This window comes from Bos taurus, chromosome 23, assembly GCF_002263795.3.
Source record: "Bos taurus isolate L1 Dominette 01449 registration number 42190680 breed Hereford chromosome 23, ARS-UCD2.0, whole genome shotgun sequence".
Classification (NCBI taxonomy): Eukaryota; Metazoa; Chordata; class Mammalia; order Artiodactyla; family Bovidae; genus Bos; species Bos taurus.
In genome coordinates, this window is record NC_037350.1 from 16,654,925 (window position 1) to 16,667,012 (window position 12,088).

At 51.4% G+C, this 12,088-nt stretch overlaps 2 protein-coding genes across 2 annotated transcripts; both read left to right on the forward strand.

Annotated features, from left to right (window-relative positions):
* Positions 1-133: 133 nt before the first annotated feature.
* KLHDC3 (kelch domain containing 3) lies at positions 134-6,387 on the forward strand. The gene is made up of 11 exons (NM_001014966.1): positions 134-143; positions 2,337-2,549; positions 2,756-2,932; positions 3,085-3,200; positions 3,384-3,455; positions 3,564-3,777; positions 3,858-3,944; positions 4,093-4,201; positions 4,342-4,415; positions 4,540-4,618; positions 5,752-6,387. The coding sequence occupies exons 2-11, from the start codon at positions 2,396-2,398 to the stop codon at positions 5,816-5,818; spliced, it is 1,149 nt and encodes a 382-aa protein (NP_001014966.1). The 5' UTR covers positions 134-143; positions 2,337-2,395; the 3' UTR covers positions 5,819-6,387.
* A 312-nt stretch (positions 6,388-6,699) lies between these two features.
* RRP36 (ribosomal RNA processing 36) lies at positions 6,700-11,073 on the forward strand. Its single transcript, NM_001105479.1, has 7 exons — positions 6,700-6,803; positions 8,621-8,768; positions 8,904-8,970; positions 9,048-9,152; positions 9,434-9,508; positions 9,593-9,710; positions 10,153-11,073. Exons 1-7 carry the CDS (start codon positions 6,713-6,715, stop codon positions 10,287-10,289), a joined length of 741 nt encoding a protein of 246 aa, NP_001098949.1. The 5' UTR covers positions 6,700-6,712; the 3' UTR covers positions 10,290-11,073.
* Positions 11,074-12,088: the final 1,015 nt, after the last annotated feature.

The window sequence follows — 12,088 nt, forward strand, 5'->3', positions numbered from 1 at the left end:
CGTGCGCATCCAGCTGCCCGCCGGAAGGACACAGCCTGGCTGTGTTTATCTCGTTGGGGACGGAGTCGTCGGTTGGCGCGCAACGGGTTCTAGGCTGCAGGCAGCGCGAGGACCCGCGGCCCCGCCCCGGCCCGGCCTGGCAGGTAGCCCGGGGTGGGCTGAGGGACAAAGAAATTTGTAGGGGCTGGAGACGCCCCTGCCTAGCGCTGGGGTCTTGGGGGAGGGGCCAAGAAGCAGCTCACCTGCTGCGGTGGGGGCTGGGAGGGAGCTGGGGGATGATGGGAAAGGAAAGTGTTAATGGGGAGAGAAGGGCTCGGGGAGGGTGGTGAGGAACCCGTGGGGGACACCTGGTAGCTGGAGGAGGCCCTGAAGGAAATTGGGAAGAAGATCGGGTTATGAAGGGAACAGGGAGGCTGAGGATAATGGAAGAAAAGGGCGGGGGTGTCTGGCGTTGTGGGGGAGGGGAGGTTGGGATGACTGGAAGGCGACAGGGATAGCGTCATATACAGGGAGGAATATCTCAGGCAGAAAGGGGTCAGTGAATATTAGCCTTTTTCCCCCTTAATGGAAGAGCAAAAATGAAGGGCTGTCACGGTGGAGCTTGGAGTTGTGGGGGAAGGAAGAAAGGGGAAAAAAAATGCAAAGCTCTCAGGAGATCAAGAAGGGCCAGAAACTGGGAATGAAAATTGCACGAGAATAGGAAGGCGGGGGGCGGGGGGGCAGGTTCATGAGGAGATTGAAGATGCTTGAGAATGCGGCAGTGATGGAGGATGGGAGAGACCGGGAATAAGAGGAGCCTCTGAGACCCTGGGGGCTTGTTGTCCCTGAGCTTGAGTTGTTTTTTTGGAGGAGAAGCCATGGGGTTTTTCCTCCACCTTTGGACGGAATTGCTTCTCTCTTGCCTTCTGAATGCTCTACCTTGATCTAGCTGAAGGGGAAGGTGGAGTCTATGAGGGAAGATGAAGGTCTCCCATTCTTAAGCCCGTCAACCTCCTTCCTATCTGTCCCCATAAGCTCAGATCCAAGAGCTTTTGGATTGAGGACAGAGTAATGAAGTGAGAGTGGTTTCCTGCTGGGGCTATTTCAGGTTTGGCAGAGTAGCTATTTAAAGCGTGGGGTTGGGGGTTGAGGGAGGTTGGGTAGGGGTGGAGGACTGGCAAGCCAGCTGAAGCCCATATGTCTTTCTTACGAGGGCTGGCCATACTTGAGCTTTTTGTGTGCCTGAGGTTCTGCCTGGCACTTCCCTCTGCCAGGGCTTCTTGAACAGGGAGAGATGATCCACCCAAACCTATCAGGTGCCTGCCAGTGAAGGCAATAACAGCTATAGGAGACCTGCCTGATAGAGCCTTCAAATGTACCCATTATCACTAGGTTGGCGGGTTGTCTTTAAGAGACCATGACCATGACCATGCCTGGGTCTTTTTCTTGTCCTGGCCAAGGGCATTTTTGCTTTCCTTTACCTTTCCACTGCACAATCCTACCCCTCTCCCCTTTCAGGGACCCGAGTAGGAGAAGAACTGCTGGAAAACAGCTTGTTCTCTATCACAATGGGCAGGTTGGGCAAATGGCAAGAGGAGAAAACGCCTCCTCCCCACCCCCACGCCTCAGTCCCCAGCAGACACATACCTTTCTGGCTTAAGTTCTTGGCAGGATACCAGGTACAGCTGTCAAAGGGACTCCTCGTGCCCGTGAGGGGCCCCAGGTGACCTCGATGACAACTGCTTAGCTTGACAAGCGCCCCCAAAGAGGGGCTAGCCATCCATGGAGGTCCCTGTCCTGGATCGATCCCACCCCATCCTGGATCGAGGGACCGTTCCACTCTAAAAGCCTAAAAGCTTTTCTGCGTGGAGGCACTCGTGCCAGCTTTCAATGGACAGTCTGGGGCTGGCTGGGCTATTAATAACTCTGAGTATTTTGAGATCCCTCTCCCCACCTCAGAGAGCACAGAGATTCTTAGAGAGGTGGCAGTAAGCAGAGCAGGGCCAGAGAGACGAGAACTCACTGACCTGGGAAGGGGGCTTAGAGCTTGGGCCAGGCCAGGGACAGGGTACAGCCTCCGTGGGGAGGGGCGACCATGCTGAGCCCTAGCTCAGCAGTCTGAGCTGTTAGGCAGGTCAGAGCGGCCCCACCCTTCGCTGTTGGAGAACACAGGGCCAGGGCTAGCTCCCTGACCTCAGCGGCTCCCCTGGGGCAGAGCCAGCCACCTGAGCTGCAGGGGGGTGGTGTGGGAGGGCCACCAGGGTGACACTTACAGGCAAGGGCTAGTCTGGGGCAGAGTCACGGTGAGCCAGGCAAAGGCCCCTCCTGAGGAGCCTGTGGCCCCAACTTGTGTGCAGGTAGCAGAGGCAGCAGGCCGTGCCGGGGGGGCATGTTGCTGTAACCAGAGGCCCAGGGGATGTTACGGTGGACAGTGCACCTGGAGGGCGGGCCCCGCAGGGTGAACCATGCTGCAGTGGCCGTGGGGCACCGGGTGTACTCCTTCGGGGGTTACTGCTCAGGTGAAGACTATGAGACTCTGCGTCAGATTGATGTGCACATTTTCAACGCAGGTAAGTGAATTCAGGGACTGTCCCTGGGTACCCACATCAGGGAGGGCAGTGGGCGGTGGGTGCCCACATCAGGGAGAGCGGTGGGTGGCTGAATGAGGTTTGATGGTGGTCCCTACGGCCAGAGGGTGGGGGAAACCAACGTGGTTGGGGAAAAGGTGTACGGCCTGAAGGGAGGTGCCCAGGGCTGAGCAGAGCTGTGCCCACAGTGTCCTTGCGTTGGACAAAGCTGCCCCCGGTGAGGCCCGCCGCCCGCGGGCAGGCTCCCGTGGTACCCTACATGCGGTATGGACACTCAACCGTCCTCATCGATGACACAGTCTTCCTTTGGGGCGGGCGGAATGACACCGAAGGGGCCTGCAATGTGCTCTATGCCTTTGATGTCAGTGAGTATGGGTCTCAGAGTGGCTGTGTTCTGCCAGATGGTGCCTCAGGGGGCCTGGGAAGGGTGTGTGCTGAGGGGGCTGGGAGTAAGGTGCCCTGGAGTCTAGGAGGGAGTGTCAGCTTGCTTACCGGGCCCGCCCTCTGCCCTCTTCAGATACTCACAAGTGGTCAACACCCCGAGTGTCAGGAACGGTTCCTGGGGCCCGGGATGGACATTCGGCTTGTGTCCTGGGCAAGACCATGTACATTTTTGGGGGCTACGAGCAGCTGGTAGGTTTGGAAGCAACCAGAGGTTTAGGGTGGGAATGAGGAGGAAGAAGGGGAATTGAAGGTGGTGGAATGGGAGGCTTTGGTTTGCTTGCAGGTTCTGAGGTGAGGGGCTTGGAGGGTTGGGGAGTGACCCCTGCCCCTCTCTTTTATTCTTTCCTTCACTTCTTTTCTCGTCCCTGTCAGGCCGACTGTTTTTCCAATGACATCCACAAGCTGGATACCAGCACCATGACATGGACCTTGATCTGTACAAAGGTCTGCCCATTTTCCTCTCTTCCAGACACCCATCCTCAATTTAAGAAACCATAGGGAGCTCAAACTGAAAGCTGACCCTCTCTCCGTGCCATCTTTGCTCCTGCCCAGGGCAACCCTGCACGCTGGAGGGACTTCCACTCGGCCACAATGCTGGGCAGTCACATGTATGTCTTTGGGGGCCGGGCTGACCGTTTTGGGCCATTCCATTCCAACAATGAGATTTACTGCAACCGCATCCGTGTCTTTGACACGAGGACTGAGGCCTGGCTGGACTGTCCACCCACCCCAGTGCTACCCGAGGGACGCCGGAGCCACTCAGCCTGTGAGTGTCTGTCAGGTCCTTGCTGAGTCCCTGTTCCCCCGCATTGTTCCCACACTATTGACACACCTCTCTCCTTCCAGTTGGCTACAATGGGGAGCTGTACATTTTTGGTGGCTATAACGCAAGGCTGAACCGGCACTTCCATGACCTCTGGAAGTTTAACCCTGGTAAAGAGCACTGCCTTTAATGGGGAGGGAACAGGGTGCCATGGAGGCGGGGTGTAAAAGAAAAGCATAATCCTGAGTAGGTGAGGGGTGCAGTGGAGAGGATATCTGGATGAGCAGGTACTGAACCTCCATTTAAACTTCTCTTCAGTGTCGTTTACCTGGAAGAAGATTGAACCGAAGGGGAAGGGGCCGTGTCCCCGCCGGCGCCAGTGCTGCTGTATTGTTGGGGACAAGATTGTCCTCTTTGGGGGCACCAGGTCAGGAGGAGAGAAGGGAGGGCCGGAGCCCTTGGGAGTCAAACGACTCCCACGGGAGAGAGTGGGAGTGCCTAATTTGAGCAAGAGAGTCTCGGGGGTAGCCTTTGCTCCGCTCGTCATTTCTCTGTTTGATCCTACAGTCCGTCTCCAGAGGAAGGCCTGGGAGATGAATTCGACCTCATAGATCATTCTGACTTACACATTTTGGACTTCAGTAAGTACACTTATTCCCAAAGTGCTTCTGCCATCAGGGTCCCTGTCTTTGGATGGTGATATCCAGGACGGGACCCTTTCCTTGGCTTTGACCATCTCCCTCTCCCGTAACTCCTCCTTTAAAGGCCCTAGTCTGAAGACTCTGTGCAAACTGGCTGTGATTCAGTACAACCTGGACCAGTCCTGTTTGCCCCATGACATCAGGTACAGTGAATGGTTGGAAGGGAGGGATTAGTTGAGGATGAGAGGGCAGCACAGGCATGACCTGATTGACTCAGTCTAAGTGTGGAGGAGAGAGAAGATTTTGTTCTGTAGTCTACTTGTGGAGAGGGTGCTGGAAGGAAATATAATAAAACTGTCAGCTGAATAAATGAGCGTGAAAAAAAAAAAATCCAGTTTTCAAACCAAGCTCAGAAGCATCACTTCCTGAGACCTGAGCTTATACAATTATTTCTGTTAATGTGCTGAAAAAGTTTGATTAAATCTTAGAACTGAAGAGAAAAGACAAGTTTAGGAGTCTCTGGATCACATTAATTCCAGAAATAAGGGCGGTTTTTTCTAGCCACTTCCCTTTTTCCCACTTCCCTTCCTAGTTCTGAATTCGTAGGTCTAAAATCAAGCACCAGAAGCTACTTTGTATATAATTGTACTCTTCTGGGTCATTTTGTGACACTTTCCTCTCCCTGTATCAGTTCAGTTTAATTCCTCTTGCTGAGGTTCTGTGTATTCAGTATTCAGTATTGATACTCAGGTGATAGAGGATACAAGGCTGAACAGGTGGGTCCCAGGTTGGCCCAGGATTCACACATGTCTCAAGTGCCTAATACCAAGTAGACTGCAGCCTTGGTATAAGGAGGTACTTGGTGAAATTTTGTAGAATGACCATTGTCAAAAAGAGAGGAACTGAATTTTAATATGGTGGTGGGGGGGTCTTTAAGAGGATGGGAGTTGAGAACAAAACCTGGCATTCCTGGTGGGAGGAGGGGCTTCCTGGTTGGATCTGAGCAGAGGAGGAAAGGTAGGTTGGGAAGTTTCATTGAGATGTATACACAGATGGTTTTCTCCAGGTGTTGGGCATAAGACTATCGATATATAAACAAAAACAGGAAGTTCACAGGAGCTTGCAGGTGGATGAGTGGGTGGTGGTGGTGGATTTGGTGGTGCGTGGGACCTGATTGTTAAACCTAACAGGGCTGTAAGGAAGAGGTGGCTGTGGGTGGCTGAGCTTTAGAGAGTTGAAGGGACTGGTGTGTTCATTGCTCTGTTTGAGCAATTCTGGATTTGGGGGTGGAGGCTCCCCCTTCTCTCCTTTCTGCCTGTCAATTTTGGCCTTCCAGGTGGGAGCTGAATGCCATGACCACCAACAGCAATATCAGTCGCCCCATCGTCTCCTCCCATGGGTAGGAGGATGTCTCTGCCACCTTCCTTCCTGAGCCTGCTGTTGTCTTCACTGCCCTTGCCCATCTCTTCCCCCGCCTGCCCCTTTAGACCTTGGACTTGGTATACCTCCACTTGGAGTTGTTGGACTAGAGGTGTTTTCTGTGCTGTGAACTTAGTGGGGAGCTGTAGCAGGAAGGGCTAGGTCCCTTCCTTCTTGGGCCGAGGGCCCCTTCCCCTTGGTGCTCTGTCCCATTCACCTCCCTCCAACTGCTCCTGGGTTCTGCTCTGCCCCAGGTCAGCCACAGGCTGCTGGGAAGTGACGGGAATGGGAAGGAGGGAGAAGCAAGCAGTGTGTGAGCCTCAGGAGCTTCCCCTCCCCACTCCCTTTTCCACCTGTTCCCCTCTGCTTGAGCCATGGGCATTGATTGCGAGCTGAGAGGAGTTGCAGCTGTTGGCATGAAATCTCCTTCTCCCTGACCTGGGGAGGCGAGGACCAGCAGATAATCCCATCCTTCCTTGAGCTGTTGCTGTACCCTGACACTCTCAGCCAGCTCAAATTTTATACAAATGAATTAAAAGTCTCCAAACGTGTGATCTCTTTTTTGTGGAATACGACTGGGATGGCAGGAGTTTACAGTGGGGGCAGGGTGCTGAGGCTCTGGCTTCTCAGCCAAGAGCATTAGGAAACCAAATATCATCACGACCTGGCTGGAGTTTCTCCGGTGTGGAGTGCAGCGTCTTGCGACAAAAAGGTGGCGACGTTTGGTCGACGGGTCGCCCATGGAGGGTACCCCGGCCGCCCACCAGCAACCCGCTGGGTCCCGCCTGCGCTGCCGACGCCAAGCCTTCCGGAAGGGGCGGGGCGGGAGCCCGTGTGGCGGAAGTAACGCCATTAGTTTTCTATACACCGCTGAAGCCATGCGGAGAGCAAGCTCCTGTGGCGGCGCGGTTGCAGGGTCTCCCAGCGAGGCTCAGGATGGCGGAGAGGATGACGGGAGTCTGCGCAATGGTGAGGGCACGGTGCTGGGACCGGGGGGAGCGCTGAGGGCCGGGAGAGGGGCCCCGCGTCTGGTGCGGGCTCACCCCGAGACTGCCAAGTTGTCTGAAAGACGCAGACACCGGGAGCGCCCCCCAACGCCCTAGAAAGTGGGGAGTGAGAGGATACTGAGTTAGGACACCCTGAGCAGTTTTTTAAAGGGCAAAGAGGGTTTTTCGCGGGGAGAAAACTTATGTTCCAAAGCAGAGTCAGAAGGGCATTGATTATTGGGGAAGGCTTAGGTAAAGATTCAATAAATTTCGCCGACGTTATTGAACATCTCTTGTACGCAGGCACAGTAGATGCTGGAGATACAACAGTGAATAAAGCAGTCCAAAACTGCTCTCATGAAGCTTACTTTTTGGGGGTTAAAAAAAAAAAAAGGCACGGAGACCTAAGGAATTGCATATTTTTAAAGGATAAGTTTTATGGTATGTGAATTATACTACAGTTTTGAGAAAGGTGATAAGAGCTTTGAAGAGAAAACGGGAAGGGTTATGGTGTTAAGTAATCACAGAAGGCCTCACTGGATAGGTGGCATTTGAGAAACCCTGCGAAGGAGGTAAGGGAGCAAGCAGTACAGCTGGTGTAAGTGTTACAGGCAGAGGCAAAGTCAGGTGCAGAGGAACTGAGATGGGAATATACCTGTTTGCTTAGGAACTGCTTGGAGGCCAGTTGACTGGAGAGGAGTAGGAAAGAGATAGTAGAAGAGATCAGAGACAAAATGGAATAGGTCACATGGGATCTTCATGCTATTACAAACCCAAAGCTTTTACTCTTGAGTAAGATGGAAGCCATTGGGGAGTACAGAGTCTGGAGTAAGTGATCTAAAAAATATGTATGTGGAAATGAGGTGGGAGTGTTAAGATTAATTTGTTTCTTTTTTTTTGGAAAGAGAAAACTTTTATTATTTAAAGAAGTTAAAGTGAAAACTTCATGTCTCTAGTAGTTTCCTTCCTTTTTTAAAAAACAGTTTTTATTGGAGTATAGTTGATTTGCAATACTGTGTTTTAGGGGTATAGCAGAGTGAATCAGTTATACCTATATCCACTTTTTTGGATTCTTTTCTGTGTGGGTCATTACAGAGTATTGACAAGAGTTCCCCTGTGCTGTACAGTTGGTCCTTACTAGTTATCTCTTTTCTGTATAATAGTGTGGATATGTCAATCCCAGTCTGCCAATTTACCGCCATCCCAGATTTGCCTTTTAGGCATCTCTCCCATGTTCAGTGAACATAAACTTGGGCAAACTCCGAGAAACAGACAGACAGGCCTGGCATGCTGCAACCCATGGGGTTGTAAAGAGTCAGACATGACTTAGCGGCTGAACACCAACAACTGAGGCTGAACTTGAGAGAGAGCTTTGAAAGCAGTGAGACTGGTGGTTGGGCGAGCGGTAAGGAGGCTAGAGCACTGAGGTGAGATGCTGAGCGTACACTGAACCAGAATACGGGTAGCTGAGCCACGAACAGAGACAGAGGTCTCTGTGGGAAAACCTGTGAAAGAGAAATTTAAAAGAGAAGGGGAAAACAAAGAGACTGTGGGTTAGTCCATCTCCAGCCTTACATGTACACCTTCCTTAGCAAGGTGAGGCCCCAGATAGCTGGAATAGTTGGGGCATTAGGTGTCAGTGGAGCACTGTTACAACCTGTGTTGCTTGGAGCCTGCAGCGATCGGTCTGAAGGGGATATTGGAAAGGGTCACTTACCTAAGGAAAGAGCATGGGGCGATGTCTCTGCAGCAGTGGCAGATGCTGAGCTGAGTTGCAGTCCCCCCGCCATCCTTTCACAGACACGTCTCACATGTCATTTGAGGAGCTGTTGGAATTGCAAAGCCAAGTGGGGACTAAAGCCTACAAACAACTGGTAACAGGAAGCAGCACTAAGAAGCAGAGTTCTAGACCACCTGTCCAAAAAGGATGTGTCGCAGATAAGCACAGGTGAGGAGCAAGGCCTTTCCCGGGAATTGGGGGGAAAGACACCTACTTGAGTAGGTGTCTGCTTTCTTGGGTGGCAGGTGGGAGGCCTTTAACGAGACTGGAGTTCCCTTGACCTGCCCTTCACTTTCTCCATAGGCCTCTGGAAATGTCAGCCAAGGTCCGGGTGCCATTTTTGCGTCAGGTTGTCCCCATCAGTAAGAAGGTGAGGCGGAGGCAGTGAGCATTTTCTCAGGGAAAGGAGACGTAACAGTTCTCTTACATTCTCTGTTCTCTCCAAAGGTAGCCCGGGACCCCCGCTTTGATGATCTGTCAGGGGAGTATAATCCTGAGGTGTTCGATAAAACGTATCAATTCCTAGATGACATCCGAGCCAGAGAGAAAGAGGTGAGTAGCGTGAGGCGGTTTGTGCGGATTCCAGGAGGGACTGGAGCACAGGTTAGAGAGGCAGAGGGGAGCAGGGTGAATCAGTTTGCTAGTTGTGTAATCATTGGCAAGATACTTAACCTCTTTTCAATTCAGTTCCCTTATCACAAAAAGCTAATAGTTCCCATTTCATAGTGTTAATGTGAGTTAACATATGTGAACCTCTTAGAATGATGCTTGGCACAGAGTTTCAGCTAACATTTACAGACTGCTAACCATCATACTCATTTTCCAATGTGGAGCTGGTGAAAAAGCAGCTGAAGAAGCACCGTTCAGGGGAGGAGCATGAGAAACTACAGCACCTGCTTCAGCGAATGGTGAGCAGGTCAGAGTATGGGGTGGGAGGTGATTCACAGTCCCTGCTGTTCACCTGTCTCACCCCTCTCATCTCGGCTCCTCAGGAGCAGCAAGAAATGGCCCAGAAGGAACGAAAGCGGCAGCAGGAGCTGCGCCTGGCCCTGAAGCAGGAGCGGCGGGCTCAGGCCCAGCAGGGCCACCGGCCATACTTCCTGAAGAAATGTGAGTGGGGCACAGCTACGACCTGCGAGTCACAGGGACAGAGATTGGGTGGCCATAGTGACTGGATGCTGTACTGGGGGTCCTGGAGCTCCTAAGGGAGGCTTGAAGGCTGGATCCCATGGTAATTTAGAGGAAAGTAGAAATAGTAGTAGTAGGGAGTCGTTTGTAACCATTCTCATATCCCTAATGAGACTGTGGGCAGGGAGTGTCACTTATCTTTGCCACGCCCCTTCATATGTTGGGTTGGGCACAGAGAAGGAGCTCATAGTTCGTTGAATTGAGAAAGAGTAGAGTTGCGGAAGTCATCTTGCTTTTAGACACCAGTGAACCCCTGACGAGTCACATATCCCTGCGTAGTGGTTGAGAGTTACTGACCTGGGGCAAGGGGAGGCAGGGAGACTTTGTCCTCTGTTTACTGACTTTCTTTCTCCTTGTCCTCTAGCTGAGCAGCGCCAGTTGGTCCTGGCTGAGAAGTTTAAGGAGCTGAAACGAAGCAAGAAGCTAGAGAGCTTCTTGAGTCGAAAGAGGCGCCGAAATGCAGGCAAGGACAGACGACATCTCCCTTTGAGCAAAGAGTAGTAAGGAACCGTGCTCAGCTCTGCTGCTGCCCCAGTGAGAAGTGCATCTGTGGGGACACTTTTGGGCTTGGCCTGTTCTGGTTCTTTCCCATTCAACGGTGAGGGTCACAGCTGCCTTGGAACTTGACTGGCTCAGAGATGACTCGAAGCCTTTTGGACGGCCTGAGGGCTGAAAAGGAAGAGCAGCTGAGCTTTCTGCCATGCCACACTTCATCTGCTTGGATCTGGGTCATTGTCCTCGTGTCCTCCCATCCTTGCCTTAGTGATTCTGATACAGAAGGAAAAGGACCTTGAGGCTGGTTGAAGGCCAGAGTCTGAGTGGCTCCCAGGACTGCGACTTTATGCAGGAGCAGTTCATAAACACTCCTGTCTCTCATCTTTTTATCCTGCTGCTTTTGTAGGTGGCCTAGAACTACTGTTTCAGGGGCCACATGTGGGTAGGCAGTAAACCTAAGCCTCCTACAAAGTGGGAACTCAGATCAGAGCCCTTCCTCCTTCAGCCCAACAGATGACACCCTCATTCAAAGCAGGACCCAATCCCACAACTCATCTTCTTAGCTTTGGTTTTGGATACAAGGGGAGGTAGGAGGCGGGGACAGAAAGTGTCCCTGGTGATAGGTAAGCGCAGCTGGCTCTCAGTACTGTTTGGGTGGAGAATTCATACTGCTTGTGGACTGGAATATCTTCACGCTACAATTCAGTTTAAAGTGGTTTCTGGTTGGGAGTGCTTCCAGGTATACCTGGCAGAAGCAAATGCATTCCTCTCTTAAAAAAATATTCACTTATTTTGGTTGTGCTGGGTCTTGGTTGTGGTTCACAGGATCTTTGTTTCAGCGTGCGGATTCTTAGTTGCAATATGCAGAATCTAGTTTCCTGGGCAGCTTGAACTAGGGAGAGTGGAGTCTTAGCCCCTGGATCACCAGGGAATTCCCAAAATGCATTTCTTTCTTGAGGATTGTACTTTAAACCCAGACTTCAAGGAATTCCTTCAGATAAAATTTCAAGGAATATGAGCTTACACTGAAAACAAGGCACAAAAGGAAAAAAAAAAACGCATAAACAAGTCATTAGGAACAACAGGCAACAGAATCAGACCAGCAAAGTCTGAGATGTTGGAAATGTAAAATACAAAAATATAAAATGTCTTATTTATGTTTAAAGAACGGTGACTGATGAAAAAGTATCAAAAAGGACAGAATTGGTTTGATTAAAATTTTTTGTTTAATGAAAAATACACTGACATTGGAAACTTCAGCAGAGGAGGCACACCTAGAAAGGAAGATGAAATGCAAGTAGATGTGAAGAAACTACACAGATGGAGCCCAGGGACAGAGAAATGGAAACTAAGGAAAAGACGTTACAGAAGTTGGAGGATGGAATGAGGAGATGTGACACAAATCGAGTTCCGGAAGGAGAGGGTAATTGTCTATAGTTGATAATCTGTAAATCCTAAGAATCAGGAAGATGGGTTAATCACAGACAGGGGACGTTGGGAACCTAGATAAATCACAGCAACACAGGACATGGGAGGGACTGACATCTAAGCAGCAGCGTTAGGAACTTTCTGATGGTCCAGTGTTTAGGGACAGAGCGACTCCAATTCCAGGGACACGGGTTCCATCCCTGGTCTGGGAACTAGGATCCCTTGTGCTGCTGGGGGGGCAAAAAATAATAGCAAAAGGCAGCCTGAAAGGAAGAGGTGGAGTTAGAGACTAAGACTTACTGCTTGATGCCTCCTGGTTGGGGGGAGATGATGTAGTTCGGAGGGAAGAAATGCATAAAACGTGCTTCTCTGGTGGT

Coding starts and splice junctions, on each gene's coding strand:
- KLHDC3 (NM_001014966.1), top strand. CDS start 2,396: ATGTTACGGTGGACAGTGCACCTGGAGGGCGGGCCCCGCAGGGTGAAC. Junction 2,550..2,755: donor TGTGCACATTTTCAACGCAG/GTAAGTGAATTC, acceptor CTGTGCCCACAG/TGTCCTTGCGTTGGACAAAG. Junction 4,202..4,341: donor GTCCTCTTTGGGGGCACCAG/GTCAGGAGGAGA, acceptor TTGATCCTACAG/TCCGTCTCCAGAGGAAGGCC.
- RRP36 (NM_001105479.1), top strand. CDS start 6,713: ATGCGGAGAGCAAGCTCCTGTGGCGGCGCGGTTGCAGGGTCTCCCAGC. Junction 8,971..9,047: donor TTGTCCCCATCAGTAAGAAG/GTGAGGCGGAGG, acceptor TTCTCTCCAAAG/GTAGCCCGGGACCCCCGCTT. Junction 9,153..9,433: donor TCCGAGCCAGAGAGAAAGAG/GTGAGTAGCGTG, acceptor TCCAATGTGGAG/CTGGTGAAAAAGCAGCTGAA.